The 19,040-nt window shown below is 33.3% G+C and overlaps 3 protein-coding genes across 3 annotated transcripts; 2 read left to right on the top strand and 1 right to left on the bottom strand.

Moving 5' to 3' along the window:
• Positions 1-503: 503 nt before the first annotated feature.
• Idh3g (Isocitrate dehydrogenase (NAD(+)) 3 non-catalytic subunit gamma) lies at positions 504-3,157 on the top strand. The gene is made up of 3 exons (XM_011056182.2): positions 504-651; positions 723-955; positions 1,563-3,157. Exons 2-3 carry the CDS (start codon positions 740-742, stop codon positions 2,499-2,501), a joined length of 1,155 nt encoding a protein of 384 aa, XP_011054484.1. The 5' UTR covers positions 504-651; positions 723-739; the 3' UTR covers positions 2,502-3,157.
• On the bottom strand, positions 2,956-6,751 carry LOC105146121 (putative ATP-dependent RNA helicase DDX10). The gene is made up of 12 exons (XM_011056181.2): positions 6,486-6,751; positions 6,209-6,400; positions 5,860-6,132; positions 5,653-5,774; positions 5,377-5,578; positions 5,150-5,312; positions 4,817-5,000; positions 4,567-4,743; positions 4,263-4,492; positions 3,967-4,160; positions 3,366-3,793; positions 2,956-3,291 (listed from the first exon to the last, which is right to left on the bottom strand). The coding sequence occupies exons 1-12, from the start codon at positions 6,582-6,584 to the stop codon at positions 3,168-3,170; spliced, it is 2,388 nt and encodes a 795-aa protein (XP_011054483.2). The 5' UTR covers positions 6,585-6,751; the 3' UTR covers positions 2,956-3,167.
• Positions 6,752-7,905: 1,154 nt separating this feature from the next.
• LOC105146142 (uncharacterized) lies at positions 7,906-18,427 on the top strand. Its single transcript, XM_011056219.2, has 18 exons — positions 7,906-9,206; positions 10,189-10,410; positions 10,764-11,071; positions 11,238-11,486; positions 11,732-12,197; positions 12,442-12,683; positions 12,892-13,089; positions 13,178-13,645; positions 13,741-13,785; positions 13,963-14,421; positions 14,563-14,724; positions 14,907-15,068; positions 15,143-15,520; positions 15,627-15,896; positions 16,071-16,693; positions 16,875-17,035; positions 17,362-17,546; positions 17,780-18,427. The coding sequence occupies exons 1-18, from the start codon at positions 9,062-9,064 to the stop codon at positions 18,137-18,139; spliced, it is 5,103 nt and encodes a 1,700-aa protein (XP_011054521.2). The 5' UTR covers positions 7,906-9,061; the 3' UTR covers positions 18,140-18,427.
• The last annotated feature ends 613 nt before the right edge of the window (positions 18,428-19,040 follow it).

Below are 19,040 nucleotides of genomic sequence, written 5' to 3'. Positions count from 1 at the left end.
ACATGACTCCGAATTAATAGTCTGTTCTGTTTGCTGCAAAAGAAGAGCTAAATTGTGCAAGAAATGCAGTTTAAAGCAAAATCCTTTGTTTCCTTCCTTTCCATGAAATAAAGAACTCTGATTGATTGGATTTCTTATGTCTTATGTGTTATGCATTATGCAAGAGTCTGTGCTCTAATTCCCAGTCAAGGTATATTTTTCGCAATAAAATTATTATTTTTTAAAAATTATTTTTATTATTTTTTTATTTACTATTTAATATTAAATTGGCCAATTTGCAGCATGAACAATATATATATATATATATCTTTTTTCCATCAATCAATGAGAATCAAAACACGTCTCTTAGTGCAAAGTGCCCGTATCTGTTCGTAATTTTTCTAGAAATTCTCTATCTTGTAGTGTAGCTAATCAATACGCTTGAAAAATTTGCAGTGACTACATAAAAAATAGGAAAATTCTGACTGACCAATCAGAAAACACTTCGGAGCATTTGTAGTGTTAAGTGAACCGTATTGAAATATCACGTGCTAACTGTCGCGTTTTGTTTGATGAGCTTGGTGAGTCTGGCGTGGTGTGGCGTGGTACTGGCAAGATCTTTTGGAGTTTTGCATTAAAGGTGTCGTTAAAATAGCATTTGCTAAGATAACGGTATGTATTAAATAATAATACGCATTAAGCTAACTCCGAGATTAAATGATTAATTTCCGTTATGTTTATAGCGAAACAACACAGCGAGATGGCTGCCCGCTCGGTTTTAAGGTACCTAAAACCTAAGCCCGTGATATTTCAGAGTCATCGATGCGCATCTCTGTCAGGCTTTGATATTCAGCACAAAACTCCTACAATCAAGAAAGCGATGCCCATACCAAAGGCTCATTACGGTGGCAGGCACACAGTTACCATGTTACCTGGAGCTGGCATTGGACCGGAGTTGATGGGTTATGTAAAGGAAGTGCGTAGATCATCGTTCTTGAATTTATGACTCCAAGGTTTGGTTTTACTAATATAAGATTAACTTTGATCTCGTTTAATTTATTTTTTATCCTTTTCTAATTCTAAAGATGGAGCGCAGAGTCTTGCATAATGCATAATACATAATGAACCAATCAAAGTCCTTTATCTCCTTCCTTTCCTTGAAATAAAAGACTCTGATTAGTTGATTTTCTTATGCTTTACGCATTATGCATTATGCAAAGGTCTGTACATCGGCCATAAAAATTAAAAAAAGATAAATAATAAATTAAACTAAGATATAAGACTTCTTTTACTAACTTCTTATTAAATTAATCGACAATCAACTTATATCAACAGCAATTTAATGTATCAGAATGTCTCTTCTAAGACAAACTGTTCACATAATCATGATGATTGAGTTAACTATCGATTAATAGTAATCAAAGTTGGTGAAAGAGACTCTACAGTTAATCTTAGTATTAAATATAGTGTTAGAATTGGACCTTAATAATGCAAGAACACTAGATAGAAGGAGCAATCTTCTCATCAATCTTTTATCTAAATCTGATATATTGAACATAATATTTACAATTTCTTTGTTTCAGGTTTTTAAATATGCAGGTGTACCAGTGGACTTTGAAGATGTAGAGATCGATCCCAATGCGGATGACAACGTTGATTTAGATTATGCAATTACATCGATACGCAGAAATGGAGTAGCTCTAAAAGGAAACATAGAAACGCGCAGTACAGAAGCTGGTGTCATTTCTAGAAATGTGGCTCTGCGAAATGAGCTCGATCTTTATGTGAATGTTCTACATTGTGTATCTTATCCGGGTGTAAATTCACGTCAGAAGAACATCGATATTGTTATTGTGAGGCAGAATACCGAGGGTGAGTACTCCATGTTGGAACATGAGAGCGTCTACGGCGTCATTGAAAGTATGAAAGTCATCACAAATTTCAACTCTGAACGTGTCGCCCGTTATGCGTTTGAATATGCCAAGAGGAACGGCCGCAAGAAAGTTACAACAGTTCATAAGGCAAACATCATGAAACTGTCAGATGGACTTTTCTTAGAAATCTCGCGGCGGGTAGCCAAGGATTATCCGGATATCATTCACAACGATATGATTATTGATAATTGTTGCATGCAGCTTGTATCAAATCCACATCAGTTTGATGTTGTATTAACGACCAATCTATATGGTGCCATCATATCGAATGTGGTATGCGGTTTGTTGGGCGGTGCCGGTTTATTAGCCGGCAAGAATTACGGCGACCATTACACAATCTTCGAGCCAGGCACTCGTAACACTGGTACCAGCATCGCTGGCAAGAACATCGCCAATCCGATTGCGATGCTGAATGCCGCAGTAGATATGTTGCGTCATCTAGGTCATAAACATCATGCTGCTGTTATCCAGAATGCAATCAACAAAACTATTAATCAAGGAATACATACTCGCGATCTCGGTGGCACTGCAACGAGCAGAGACGTCGTTGACAATATTTTGAAACACATCAAAATCGCAACCGCTTAAAAAGACTGAAAATTATTCTAGCTAAAAATCTCTTGTAGCAACTGTTTATGGAAAGTGGCGAGTTCGAAGTATATATACCAAGAATCTTGTGTGATTTCTAGTGAGATAACATAAAAGATATGTATGATAAGTTAGTTAGAACAATTACGAATAAGAAACGATCCGACAATATGCGAAAACAAAATTTCATCTATTGGCTCGAAACTGCGAAATATTTCTCTTTCATAAAATCATTGCTCTTAAATAATTGGATGGATTTTGGCTTCCTATCACAAATATGCTCTGTAATATAGTAATTTGTTTAATAATTGGAATTTTGTAAAATATTTATTGTACATTGTAAGTAGTAGCAGTTCCTATAGATGAATTTACCAAATATTATCACTGTGAGAGTAACTTGTATGAAATGTAAAGTACTTGTTACACCTTACCATTAAAAGAATACTCACTGATATTCGTGCGTAAGAAAATAATCATAATTTATTAAGCTGACAAATATTCATATGCCGCCTTAGTACAATTTTATCTAGTTGAATTAAAACTATGACACAAAATGTAAAAAAATTACACTTTACTGTTAAGATAATCGTTATATTGTAAAGTGTACATATCGCCACGTTCATAAATAAAATGTAAAACTTTACATTTCTCTAAAAGTACTTTGTACTAATTTTGTAATAACTGTAATGCTAATTCTTCATCGGCTTGTAAATCAGCAATATTAGATACTTTTTGTTTCTTCTTAATCCCTTTGTATTCCTCTTGTGTTATCAATTTTCTCTTAAAAGGGCTATAACAGAAAGAGTTAAATTTTTAAGTTTTCCAATATAGTTTATAAGTACAAATTATATGATTCTTATATACTTGTGTGTTATGCTTTCTTCCTCAGATATTTGATCTTCTTCAGACTCGTTAGAAGACGATATTTCTTCGTCTCCATTTTGTTTGCCGTATATTTTATCTGGATCAGGTAACCATGAAAGATCTGGACCTTCACTAGCTTCACTAGCTTCACTAGCTTCACTAGCTTCACTAGCTTCACTTTCGATACCATAATCATCGTTTGCATCTTTGCTCTCTTCATCGTTCGTTTCCGTTTTCTTATTAATCTTCAATTTCCTCTTCTTTTCTCTACGTTTTTCTTTATTCTTTTCTCTGTATCTTTGTTTATCGAACTGATCCTCCTCGCGTAAGACTTGCTTGGCCATTTCGATATTAATTCCAGAATCGACTTCATTTTCGTACTGTCGTGCTAATTCTGACATTTTTATTTTGGCAGAATCAACTAATTCCTGGAACATAGATATTCTCGTATGCAGATAAACGATTAAAAAAAAATTGGAAAAAAAATTAATGTAGATAAATAAGTCCAGCTTTTGCTAATCTCAAAATTAATAAGATTATAAACCGTAAGTTTACGTTGCGTAATAGAATATAATAATAATTCATAATATAAAATTCTTACTTGGCCCTCATCATCAAACATAGTCTTTTTATTAGGTACAATCTTCTTTTTGAGAATCTTCTTAGCGAGTGCAACTTTTGTTATAAATTTCTTTTTGTTCGAAGTATTTTTATCTTCATTCTCTGGCATAGAAATATCATCGATATCTATATTTTTTCTTTTTATAGTTAATATGTCTTCGTCATCACTATCATCTAAAAAAATATAAATTACACATAATTAAACGTGTTTTTTTTTATAAATAAGGAATAAGGAATCTATAATATATCTTAGTAAATGATTTTCAATCTTCTTACTAATCTGAAGAGCAGCAGTTTTTTCCTCTTTAATTATTCTTTTTTCATTACTTTTATTAGAAATATCACTTTTGTTAGAGCTATTTTCGCTATCTTCTTGATCGCTGTTATCTGCCGAATTGGTTGAAGTTTGATCTATCTCTTTTTCAGTCTTGACATCATTACTCGACATTTTCTTCTGCATTCTTTGTAAGAATCGGATTCTCGGAGGTATGGCTAAACCTAACGATCTGTAAAAAATTCTACTATGAAGAAATGTTCAAGAATGATGATCATATTCGATGATGAATAATTTAAAAAATACTTGGCAAATTCATCTGTGTTTAAAGCGTGCACATTGAAGATTTCTTTATCCTTCATTAAGAAAACTGATTTGATATATGATACAAAGGCTCTCTGAGCTGTTTCTTTCAATGTTACGTCTCGCGCTAATAAAGTTTCCAGCTTACGATGCGGCGATTGCAGTTTGTTTGGATTAATCCTAAACATAGAAATAGATGAGTGACGAATGTAAATAAGTTAAAACAAAATTTATACATGTATAAAAACCTTACTTTATCATATTTATTGGGATTTTACGTTGCTTAAGTCTCTCGATTATCATTTCTTCGGATGGTAACAACACTAGAAGAGATTCACCACCACTTTTAAATCTGGCAGTCCTGCCTGCTCTGTGTATGTAGGCATTGACGTCTTCCGGACAATCCATTTGGACTACCCAATTTACGGTAGGGAAGTCTATAAAATTATAGTTATTATGTTTATTAAAATTGTAAGAACTAAAAGAAATAATACACACAGTATATACTTCAATGCGACAAGAAATTCTTTCGTACAGAAATTTACAAATATTGTAAATAATATTTTGCGGAGTAGAATTTAATTACCTAATCCACGGGCAGCAATATCAGTCGCGAATAAAACAGCATGTTGTTTCTTGCAAAATGATTCGTAAATATTCATTCTTCTCAGCTGATGAAGAGTGCCATAAAGAGCTAATAAACTAATGCCTGGCCGTAATCGACAAAATGCTTCATATATATATTTCACCTAAAATTTTTGATAAACAAATGTCAATTCATGACAATTTGTCATTAATATAAAAAATAATTACTTGTTTACAGCTGGAAAAGAACACAATAATCTTCTGCTTCACATGATTTCTTATAAAAGACCACAGCATCGCTAGCTTATCTTCCAAGGAACATATGATGTAACTTTGTTGCAGGCCTTCTGGTGTGGTGTGCGCAGAATGTTCATGCACAGATACATATAATGGATCTTTCAGACTTAACCTTGCCAGATCTTTCACAGATCTAATAAAAATGTAAAATACAATCAATAACATTATGATAAAATTTTAATTTTATAAAATTATTTTTCAATATACTTTGTTTGAGTTGCTGAAAAGAGCAAAGTCTGCCTTTTAGGGGGCAAGTTTTCAATAATAGAGTTCATAGTTTTCTCAAAACCCATGTCTAAACAACGATCTGCTTCATCTAACACTAATATCTGCAAATAATTAATTTTCATTAACTTTTATTTTTTCAAAAGCATATAATTTATTCAAGAATAAAAGAAAATATTAAACAATTACCTGCATATTTACACAATTGAATAATGGATTTTCGTCCATATGCTGGAGCAAACGTCCTGGTGTACATATAATTACATTACACTGGTCCATACGTTTCTTCTCAAACTTTAAGTCCTTTCCTCCTATAATTAAGCCTGCTGAAATACTATGGTATTGACCCACTTTTCGCAATGTCTCATATATCTGATACGCTAGCTCTCTCGTTGGTGTAATAATTAGTGAGCCTAGTCCATCCAGTCTTGTCCATTGTTTGCAGTACAAAATTTCTAATATCTGGAACAATATTTTATTAAGCATGAATTCAATTCATATATTATAACAGTTAAAATATATGGAAGATTGTTCGTACTGGAATAAGAAAAGCCAGTGTTTTGCCACTGCCGGTTTTTGCAGCTCCCAGGATATCATTGCCCTGCAAGGCTAAGCCAATGCTTTGCTTCTGAATATCTGTCATTTCAACATAGTTGTTTTCTGTTAAACTCTTTAAGGTAACCCTTGATAAGGGGAGATCACTGAACTTTATTGTTTTTGTAGTATCTATCTATAATTTCACGTTGTAATTAATTTCACATACCTTTGAATTGTTATGTCACATCATATAGTATTATTAAAATGTGTCTACTTACAGTGTTATACTTAGACTGCAGTGCCTCAATTATTTTACTTTCTGGTGTCCGCTTCTTTTTCACATAAGCCTTTACTTTTTTTTTGTTAGCCATAGTCATTTATTTCTCTCCGTTTTTTCACTTACTGAACAAGAAATATCATTTCGTTTCGTTTTTTAACTATGTTAAAAAACTAAACTATGTTCTTCAATGTTTTCTCTCTCTCTTTTCTTTCCGACACCACGTGTTTCTTTCATTGAATATTCGTTTAATGAATGAAACAACAATTGAACAAATGAGAAGCATCAAAGTGCTGCCCCTTACTGTAAAAATAGATAACTAACATAAAAATTACTCATGTTGGTAACATATAATTATATATACATTTAGATAATTGTCAATAGTCGGTAAAGTTAACAGCAAATTTATCGTTAATTAGTAACAGGTAATTATCAATATTAAAAATTTATCAATTTTGTTGTATATAATATTTTATATTATCAAGATTTTTGCTTTTATGTAAAATCTATTGTTTATGTGTATATGTATACAGGATGTCTATCAAATTTGGCATTTACGCGAAAAATATAAATAATAATCTATATCTACGTGCATACAATGTAAAGTAATCATGTAAACAAATTTAATATATAATATATAGATCATTAAAATCTATCCATATAACACAGACCTCCAAGTGACGTAATAAGATGTTCAGAAAACGTTCTTTTGTCGCATCTGAATGTTCTAAGGACATATGTCTCTCGGATAAAGTGTGCTGTATGGGTATCTTTTATTATTGAAACCGAAAACAGTAGAGCACACAAATATTTTTATATTAATTAATACACATCAGAAAGATTAAATAAATAAAAAGATATTTAAAATAGCATTTACAATATATGTTCCAACACGTTGATTATCCATGAATCTTATAAAAATCAATGTATATTGAAATAACAGTCGATATCATTATGTGGCAGTAACATTTATCTATTTTAAAATAAAAATTCCCAGTTTGAAAGCTGGATGGTAGTGAATGACTGTAAATCTAATTAATTATAAATAATAATTAATAAGCTAAAAAACATTTTTATGTCATAGTTAAGAAAGACTTACCCCACAATGATGTTACCGACGATTATATGGTAAATTATTAAAATAATAAAATAAGTAGTAACAATAAATTAATTTATAATAAATTTAACGGCGTAGTCAATAATAAAATTGATAGAGTTGAATAAATGATATAATTTAACAAATTGTCAAATGTGTCATTGATTAATAAGAAACTGCGAAGAAAATTTTTATTATGAAATAGATTTATTAATAAAATATCATTATTAAGAATAAACATCATAATTACAATTTCTAATATAAATTAAAATGTTAGTTATTATTGATTAAGATAAATAGAAGTTTTTTTTATGTCAAACCTTTATTATATAACAGAAGAAGAAATATGAAGACACTAATCAAAACGCATACGCAATCAATGAGGATATGAGATGTCAAAGTTCATAATAACTATAGTATTTCGGTCACTGACCATTACGCTTCTTAATTGCTATATAGCGTACTCTTCTTAAAGATATATTCACACAATTTTTTGTATCTACTCTTTTAGAGTATAATTATAAAATAGATAGAAATGAGACAAAAATATGTTCTCAAATATGTTCAAAAATGTTCAAAAATAAAATTTGTATATTCAAAATCATAAATTAGTTTGAAAAGTTAGCTATTTGATTTCTTTGTTTTTCATTCTCCACATAATATATCTAAAATATGTTATAATTATTTTATATATTCTTCATAAAAGTAATTAAATAATTTTCTTAATTGTGAATACAGTGCAATGTGTAATATGATATTCTTGGCAAATCATGCTTTAAGAAAGCAATGTATGGATCAGTTAAACGAAAATTTCTAAGAAATGAGTTATGTCAGCTGTTTAAACGATTTTTAATTCGATACAGATAAAGAAGACAAACAGAAAATTTAAAATTGCCAGATAAAGTTCTTATAATAAAAATTAGAAATCCGTAGTTTTATAAAATAAATTTTTATCGATTTCTTTTAATTTATGTTTGCAACTCATAGTGATGCTCTCAATTATATCATGTCTAAAGGAAAGGAGGGACTAACCCGATGACACTGCACCCTGCGATCTGTCTCATATACGAATCAGTGTTAATAGAAGAGATATGGAACCATCACTAAAAAGTACATGTATGGAATGCAAGTATCATCTAAGCGACAGTTGCATTCATGCATCGCAGGAGAAAAGTAGACAGTAAGAGGAACGCAGTTTGAATAAAGGATAAGCAAAGGGAAAAGAGGAAATCCATATTAGGAGTAGCCATATTCGGGATTAATGTATTGTGTTAATTTCGAGGAGAGATGTTGAGAGTTAAAGAAAGAGAAATAGAAACAACAGTTAGAAAGCAGGAATTCCGATGATCGGAAAAAGATCTCACATTATCACGAAGATCCTGTAATCGCGGACCTCGTGTGTCGTATCTCTGATGAGCCCACGTGTATGAGACGTATAAGAAAATTAGCTGAAGTATGTTTTGACAACGTGAGAAGGGACCATGCGGCTATTGGATCATACGAGAGGGCAATGGAGAACGCTGCGATCCACGTGGATCATGCTTCTTGTACATTCATTGTTTTTGATGGTGCTCATCCTATCCGGTTTGCAGCGAAACGTAGTAGATGCTGCGCTGCAAGATGCATGTAAGCTTTGAAAATCTCAATATTTAGCGATATTTAGCACTTCGTGTGTCTTGCTGTAAAATAAAATTTTTTTTTTAATGCTTTTTAAAAATGTCGAGTGATCGCGTTTAAAAATTTACTTTTAAATTTTCTTTGATCGTAGTTATCTTATTTTGAACATATTTTATTTTAATTATAGTTAAAAGTGTCTCTCTCTCTCTTGCCATAGTTATTCAGTTTCTAATTTCAAGTTTTGAAACGTATAGAAAGAGTTCCAAAATAAGAAAAAAGATTTATAAATATAGATTAAAATTTATTTTGTTTCCGAAGTACAATAGTAATAAAATATTTATGATTATTATCGAATAGTTATAAAGATTTTTAGAACAAAAATGAATTCTATAATTAAATTTTATTAGGGAAATATGAATTATACATAAATAATTTTTATATATTTTTATAAATTTTTACGTGATAAGCATAAGCTAAACAAGTTGAACAATAATTAATTTTGATAAATTTTTAAAGTGAAAATTAATTTTTTGTCGAGAGAGAGAGAGAGAGAGAGAGAGAGAGAGAGAGAGAGAGAGAGAGAGAGAGAGAGAGATTGAGAAGAAAGCTCATATTTCTTCTGAACAATATGAATTTATTGCCGGTAGATGCGTTTCTAACTGGTCTCTATTGCATTAATTAAGATGCGTATGTGTGGCATGCAAAGTTGCATGTTGCAGTCGAGTGATATCTTCTTGAATTGGTCTAAACGTTCGTTTCAACGATTTGAGTTATGACTTGTAGGTTCACGGGTTACTAGGTTTCTAGTTGTGCCTATTATATCTGTCCGTTCCCATTTTTAGCCACGTGTCAATTATTCAATTGTTATGTTAAAAAAAAAATAATAAAAATCTCTCTTAAAATTGGAGAAACAATAATTGCGTTATATCTATTATACTTTTTTTGATGTCGTGCTGTTTTTAATTTAGCTACAATTTTTTTTTCAATTTAGCGAAGAATGTGACTGATATAATTGAAGCTATGGGGATGCAAGAGCAACTTTTCGGAGTGAGAAGAACGGAAAGTCGTTGCAGAGATGATACAATCGCGTATGATATTATGGAAGCTGCGATTCTGATGACTCCTACCAATGTATTATTTCCGGCCGGTATACCACAAGATTTTTCTATCTTGGTTGTTGCAAAGCCGAGAGCTAACGAGTCAACGTTCAAAGGTAATGTATATAATAATTATTCGCAGATAATTATAATTGGGGGGGGGGGTACTTATATTGTATATGTGCTTTCATTAAAATGTCCATAATGATATTATTAATTCAATAAACTGCAGATTCTTTTTTATAAAAGATAATACAAAATAATTTGAAAGTGATCTTAGATATTAAAAAATTCTGCCATATGAAATTTTGTCAATTTTTTTATTTAGCAAAATTAGTTCAATATAATGGTTTACAAACATTTTCTGAATCTTTATTTAAATGGCTATTGAATTTTATTAATAAAAACTACTCAAAGATTATTATTTTTGTCTTATACGTTGAAGTCTTTGTTTCATTGATATTCGTAGATTATTCCACGTCGGTACTTTTTACTATCTACGGTGACAGTGGCGAAGAACAGTTAATTCTTTCGTTGGGGCGCGACATTAAATTTTTCTACAGCACAAATCCGGATGACAGAAATGAACCTATTTCTTTTGATATCGATATTTCTGACGGACAATGGCATCGATTGGGAGTTAGTATTAAGGGAGATGCCGTTACAATTATTCTCGATTGCAATAGACATATTACGAAAAAATTGCGGAGGAATGTGGAGAAAACAATCGCTGGCATCCTTATGATTGGACAGCAACTTAAGGGCGATTTATATCTGGTGAGCGAAAAATTCAAGATAATATAATATAGAATAAAAAATATTAAACAAGTTCATAAAGAATTTTTGCAATTTCCTTCTTAAAGAGATTGTAATTAAACTTGATGATAAAAGTTAAGTTTACAATTGTAAAATTTTATAACAAGATCGTTTTATATCTATTCAGGGAAGTCTTGAGATGCTGAAAATTGCTCTAAATCCAGACGCTGCTTATGAAATCTGTACAACGTTTGCGCCAGATTGCGAACGTGAATCAAAATATGGAATGAATTATAATTCATCTTTCAACGAAGATGATTACGAAGAAGAAAACGAGAGTGACCCAGATGAAGATGATAACCGGGATTTTCTACCTCATGGCACAACAACAATAACAAATACAATTAACGTTTTGACATCAGCGGCAAAGAATTCTGTAAGAACAAATAAAATTAAATAAATGAAATAAATTAATATTTAAGAAGACTAATCCTGAGAAAAAAATCTATAATAATCTTACAAAACTTAAATTAATATTTTACTGTAATAATTTGAAGACATTAAATTAAACATTGTATTATTTAAAATTAAATTAAATATAAATGTATATATATATTTTTTGGCAGATATATTTATGAGTTTTATAAAATCTTAGCAGATATTGATGTTAAATAATTTCAGACATCTTACGAAGTGGAAATAACGACGATGGCGAATGCGGAATCAAATCATCAGCAGAATTATGGAGAATCGACAAATAACCCTTACGACGAAGAATATATAAAGCATTATAATACCCGAGGTTCACCTGGGCTTCGTGGGTTTCCTGGGCCGCCAGGAGTACCCGGCCCTCCTGGCGAGAAGGGCGAACCCGGACGAGATGGATTGCCCGGATTGTCAGGTGTATCTGGTCCGCCAGGTAACGTCTTCGTGATACCCTCGTTGAATCAACAGGGCAACGAAAAGGGACCGGATTCTCAGGCAGAAATGTTGCGGCAGATGATATCACAACACATGCTTGCAATGAGAGGTATAGAAGGCCCGATGGGCCTTACAGGTGTCCCAGGTCAAGATGGACCGCCTGGGCCTCAAGGTCAGAAGGGAGAACCTGGTGAAATCGGCGAACCTGGACTTAGAGGGGACCAAGGTACAGAACAAGTTTATAACTTGCAAAAGATAAGAATATAATTTTTGCTTATCGATATATTGTATATATATATATATATAATTTTTGATGTAAATTGTATATTAAGAGATTAATTAAAAGATTTTTTAATTCTTTCGTAGTTTATTTAAATTGCTGTTTCTCTAATCTTGTGAGATGAATTTCTTACAAATTATAAGATTTCTGTAAACCCGCCTCACGGGAATTAAAGAAAAATTTTTTACAGGAAGTCCTGGAAATCCTGGCAGAGAAGGTAGGAGAGGTCGTCCCGGCAGAGACGGCGAACGCGGTCTCAATGGACCACCAGGAATGAAAGGAGAGCAAGGGCAAATAGGATTACCAGGTCTACCAGGTGATAAAGGCGAACGGGGATCCTCAGGTAAACCTGGTGAATCAGGTTTGCCTGGTCATGAAGGAATGCAGGGTGAGGACGGTCCTCCAGGTTTACCAGGTCTACCCGGTGAATTGGTAAATATGTTATTACAATTTTATTTAAAAAAAAGTATTAAAAGATAATGATGTTCCCAAATAAATATATTTATTTAGAATTTAAAATATTTTTTAAAAGAAGGATAGGTTTAAAAAATGTAGCAAAATATAATTTAAAAGTAATATTTTGTAAATATAAGTTATGTAAAACGATAAGTAAAATTTAAACGGAAATTTATTCATGTAGGGTCCGAGAGGGTTTATTGGATCAAGAGGTTTTCCTGGATTACCAGGTAATCCCGGTATTCCTGGAAACGAAGGGCCACCCGGTATTAAAGGTAATGTTGGCCCACTCGGTCCACCTGGTGCACCGGGACAATCAGGACCTACAGGTTCAATAGGATCACCTGGACCTCAAGGTCCACCAGGGCCGATAGGTTTAGTTGTAAGTTGTAGAAACTTTTGAATTACTTTTGTATAATAACATTTTCGATTATATCATGATTTTGATTGTAATCAAATTTTTTTAAAAGGGTCCACAAGGAAAGCCAGGAATTCCTGGTCTTTCGGGTGCTGATGGATCTCCTGGACTTCCAGGCAATCCTGGACTCCCAGGGACAAAGGGCGAGCAAGGTCCATTGGGTTTACAGGGTCCGGTGGGATTTCCGGGTGTTCGAGGTGTAAAGGGCGATGAGGGGCAACGTGGTCTAGCGGGTGAACGCGGTGAAAAAGGTGATAGAGGTTTGGAAGGCAAAAAGGGCGATACCGGAACGAAAGGACAGCCCGGAGCAACAGGTCCGCAGGGCATTCCTGGCCTTGAAGGTTTAGAAGGGCCGAAAGGTTTTGAGGGACTTCGTGGTGAGACTGGGCCCGCTGGTTTGCCTGGAGAAAAAGGAAAGGTAGGCCTACCAGGATACGCTGGATACCCTGGAAATCCTGGAGATAAAGGGAACAAAGGGCAACTAGGAAATCAAGGAGCAAGCGGCGATAAAGGAGAAAGAGTAATGTTGATAAATATATGCGAAATTCTTAATATTGATCTTAATATTTTTTATTATAAGACATTGTTTTTGTTTTCTTTTTTTTTTTTTTTTAGGGAAACAGTGGATTACAAGGAGAACGAGGTACAACGGGCCCACGGGTAAATTTTATTTTGCAAACATATAATATTTTATGATTACAAAATTAATTCGCATATGCAAGTAAATGTAGTTGAAATTATTTTATTAATTATTTCAAGCATATAAAATATCTAAAAATGGAAAATAAATATTATCAAATAATTATATTAAATTAAATAATTTATTATAAATATTAGGGTTTTAGAGGAACTCGTGGAAGAAGAGGTGCGGAAGGGTTACCAGGACCAAAAGGCGACACTGGTCAGCCGGGCCCCGCTGGACCGTCAGGAGAGATCGGGCCTCCTGGTGTTGAAGGTCCACGTGGATTCGCGGGACCATCGGGTCCACCGGGTCTCGATGGAAAAGACGGTGTACCAGGTCCGCCCGGTGAGCGTGGTCCAACTGGTGAATCAGGATCTCCAGGACCTCCGGGAATTCCCGGTGTTATTGGTCTTCCAGGACCACCTGGAGAACTTGGTCAACCAGGTGAACCTGGAGCATCTGGCAGTCCGGGGGCTCCGGGTGAAATCGGTTTACCGGGTGAACAAGGGAAAGAAGGGCCGCCGGGTCCATCCGGCTTAACAGGACTTAAAGGATCACCGGGTCCTGGCGGATTACCAGGATTTCCAGGTGAAAGAGGTCTGAGCGGTTTACCGGTTAGTTATATTCAAAATAAGGGTTGTAAGATGTAAATATTAATTATTATTTAGTATTAATAAATATTAATTATACTTATTATTAATTATTAATATTTAATTAGGACAAGATGTACATTTAATGTTAATTATAAATTCTAGGGATTGCCTGGCTTGAAGGGTGAAATGGGACCTATCGGAGCTCAAGGACCGCCCGGTAACAAGGGTATTCAAGGAGAACCCGGAAAAGACGGATCACCAGGTCCAGAAGGGAAACAAGGACACAAAGGAGATATGGGTTCCATCGGCCTCAAAGGCGAAAAAGTAATTATACAAATCAGATAGGATTGTACATTTAATTTTTGTTTTTGTTCAAAGTTTTTTAATACCTTTAATATTTTTTAAAGCATGCGATTTATATAGTTACAACAATAAAAAGTATAGTTTTTAGTGACAATGTAATTAAATAACGATTAATATACGATTAAAATAGATTTATTTAACAGGGTGACCCTGGGCCAGTTGGACCTGTAGGTCGTGATGGTCTACCGGGCCAACGGGGTTTATCAGGTCCACCCGGACCAGTTGGTTTTCCTGGCGAAGACGGCGATAAAGGAAACGTAGGTCCACCTGGTGAAAAAGGATTCAAAGGATCTCAAGGGGACGTGGTACGTATGATTAATTGACTGAAAAGTAAAATAATTTTAAATAATTATTTTAATCATACTAACATAATATACAGGGTTTTCCAGGTCCGCAAGGAATACAAGGACCACGTGGTGAATCTGGTTTAGTAGGTCCTCCAGGAGAGAAAGGACCACCGGGTGAGATTGGACAGCGAGGGCCAAAAGGCGAAGTCGGTCCGGTCGGAGCAACTGGATCTGCTGGATCTGTAGGACCGAGTGGTTTACCAGGTCAACCAGGTATAAAAGGTGAAGTTGGAGATCCTGGAACTATTGGTCCTATAGGTCCTTTAGGAATTCCGGGAGAGCGAGGGCCAAGAGGGTCCAAGGGTCTTAAGGGTACAGAAGGTCCGACGGGTCCGGAGGGTCGTCAAGGTGAAAAAGGAGATGATGGAATGCTAGGACCTCCCGGAAAGGCAGGACTAGAGGGAAAACAGGTAATATGAATTATACATACTAGAAATTATATTCAAAAAATTTTGCTAAATAATAATAATATATATAATTTTGCTATGATATTATATATAATATAATGCACTTAAGGGAGAAAGAGGTCTACCAGGAATAAAAGGAGAAGAAGGTAAATTAGGACTTCTTGGACTTCCTGGACTACGAGGATTAATTGGTCCCGAGGGAGCAAAAGGTGATGTTGGATTACCTGGTCTTCCTGGTCCGCCTGGTGAACCCGGTCTCATGGGCACGAAAGGCGAGCCTGGAAAGGATGGCGAGGATGGACGAATAGGTGATCCTGGCATATCAGGCGAAGCTGGACTACCTGGCAAGGAAGGATTACCGGGTCCTCCTGGAAAATCAGTATAAAAATTTTACTTTATTCTTTGATAGAAGATATCTATTTTTAAATATCTATTTATAACAATAATTAATTAAAGACGTAATTAGATATTTAAAAATGCAATTTTCAATGTATATAAGATTATTCCTAAATATTTTTAAAAATTTAAATTTATAAATACTATTCAATTTTAGGGTCCAGAAGGACCTGCGGGTCAGCAAGGTAATACAGGTTTGCCAGGAGAGAAAGGAGATATCGGTCTCCCTGGAGCACTGGGTTTTGAAGGACCTGTCGGACTTCAAGGTCCTTCCGGTTTGCCTGGCTTACCAGGCGAAAGAGGTTTGCCAGGTGCGGCTGGGGAAAATGGTATTGTAGGTATGCCCGGAACTGCTGGAGCTCCTGGGATTATTGGACCAATTGGTTCAAAAGGCCAGAAAGGTGATAAAGGTCGTAGAGGAATTAAAGGATATCGAGGCGAATTGGGACTGATTGGAATTAAAGGCGATCATGGAAAGCGGGGAGAAAAAGGTGATCGCGGATTTCCTGGGACACAAGGATTTAAAGGAAATCCTGGACATCCTGGTCAAGTTGGACCTAGAGGAGAACAAGGATTTGTTGGTCTACCCGGACCACCGGGATCGCCTGGGCTAAAAGGTAATGCTGGAAATGACGGGATGCGAGGTGACGTAGGTCCGGCTGGTCCGCCAGGCCCACCAGGACCGCCTGGTTTGTCAATAGGACAGTCCGATTTTGACAGAATAATACCACCGATATATCGTGACCAAATCAGAAGAAAACGTGATGCTTTTGAGGACGTGTAAGAATCCTAATTAAATCTAAAATAAAAATCTACAAACATTACATCAAAAATGTCACTTTTATAACATTCTAAGTTTTACTTTTATACTTGCAATTAAAATATAAGTTTGCATTAGCAAATTTAGATTTTAGAGATTTTTAGATTGTAGAGGAAAACTTTATTTTTTTCGTCTATTTAGCGATGAAGAGGAGATATTTGACAAGAAGCTTTCAGACATAAATAAGGCTTTTTATAACATACAACAGGAATTGTATTTAATGCGTAAGCCAATTGGTACCAGAAATAATCCGGCGAGGACATGCAGAGATTTATTTTATGGACATCCTGATTTTAAGAATGGTAAAATTATTATTCTTTTTTATGTTATAATTTCAATCACATATTCAATTTTTATAAGTAAAATCCAATATATTTTGTAAACAAAATATCGATAATTTTTTTTTGAAAGAAAGTTCTTATTGCTGACATTAAATATTCTTAAGATAATAGATATCATGAATTTTATTAAATTTTATCCATATCTCCGTAATTTTATTAAAAAATATGTAAAACTTTGTTTAAGACATAAATTTTATTTTTTTATTTTGTATAAAATTCGGCTCTTTTAAAAAAGAGAAAGAGAGAGATGAGAGAAACTAAAGATTTTATTATGCTTTGTCAAACAGGTTGGTACTGGATCGATCCAAATTTGGGCATGCCAGACGACGCTATTAGTGTGATTTGTAATATCACGAACATGGGTGAAACTTGTATTTTTCCAGACATTCATAGTAGTCACATGCCGAGCATACCGTGGAGGAAAGAAAACAATAAAACCGATTGGTACTCGCATTTACGTGGAGGATTCAGAGTAAGATCGATGAAATTTCTATTCTTTTCAATATGATTAATTATTCCTATGATTTTCTCTATACTTCTCTGTTATTATCATTCTTAAAAGTGTCAGTTAAATATTGTGTTTGAGACGTATTCTTCTTGCAATATTATTAAAAAACTTTGATAAACAAATAAATAAATGAATAAAATTACAAAGTCTAGAGTTGAATTATGAATTTTATCGGAGGAAATTGATCCATTTTCCAGATAAGTTACGAGACAATCGGAGTTGTGCAGATGAACTTCCTACGTCTACTTAGTCAAGAAGCTTATCAGAATTTTACGTATACGTGCACGAACAGCGTTGCCTGGTACGATGGCGAGAATCGCAGTTACAATCTTTCGCTGCGATTACTCGGTGACAATGGGGATGAATTCTCGTATAACAATATCAGGCCTCACCTCATCGCGGACGAGTGCAAGAGTCGAAGTGATAAGGAGGAGACCGTGTTCTTAATTCGCACCAGCAAATTACAGCAGCTACCGCTGATCGATTTTTATCCAGTTGATTACGGATTACCACAACAAGCTTTCGGCTTCAAAGTCGGTCCAGTTTGTTTCAAATAGGCCAGTAAATTTGATCATACTATTCTCTCCTATAATTATATAATTTTTTACATAATTAATAATTAATTATGAACACGAGAAGTGCAATTTAATGTAAGGTTCGATTTATGCATAATTCAAGAAGTAGGAGATTTTTTATCGTGTGTTTATAGCATGATTATGGACTTTATGTAACACCTTTAACTTCTTCTGTACAATACAGACTGATGTTTTTATATATACAATATATAATTTATATGAATAATACTCTTAATATGTGTATAAATAAAACAGCGTGTTAATTATTAATTGTCCTCCAATTTATTTTCAAATACATCATATTTTCAGCTATCAGTAGATTGATAGTTCTTAATTTTTTTAATTAATATTTTATTTTATATTTTGAACATATACTGCATATAACAATATTATTGATTATTGAATTATTGATATTTTTTATTATAAAATTAATTATTATTATTATTAATAATATAATAATAATTATTATTATTAATAAAATATTTATTCTAATCTTTTTAAAATAAATCTTATATTTTAAATTTCGATTATTGTATATTTAATTATTTGTTAATACATACGAATTTTTGTTTATTTCTAAATACACATTGCACACCCGGAAAAAAATATTTTATATTATATAAAATTATATTAGGTGTTGGAATTAATTCGTAGCGTTTTACAAGTGATGGGAAGTACTTTCATTAATGTATTTTTTAATGCTCATGTGAAATAAATAACATTCTTTCATTAAAAACGCTACGAATTAATTCCAATACCTAATATAAAATTATATATATATTTTTTTTTTATAAATGGACATATTTTACATATAATTATATATAATTTTATATGTAAGTTTATATATATAATTATATATAAATATATATAATTATTTACAATT

The sequence above is a fragment of the Acromyrmex echinatior genome, chromosome 13 (assembly GCF_024713525.1).
Source record: "Acromyrmex echinatior isolate Ae372 chromosome 13, ASM2471352v2, whole genome shotgun sequence".
Taxonomy (NCBI): Eukaryota; Metazoa; Arthropoda; class Insecta; order Hymenoptera; family Formicidae; genus Acromyrmex; species Acromyrmex echinatior.
This window is presented reverse-complemented; position numbering and strand designations above follow the sequence as displayed.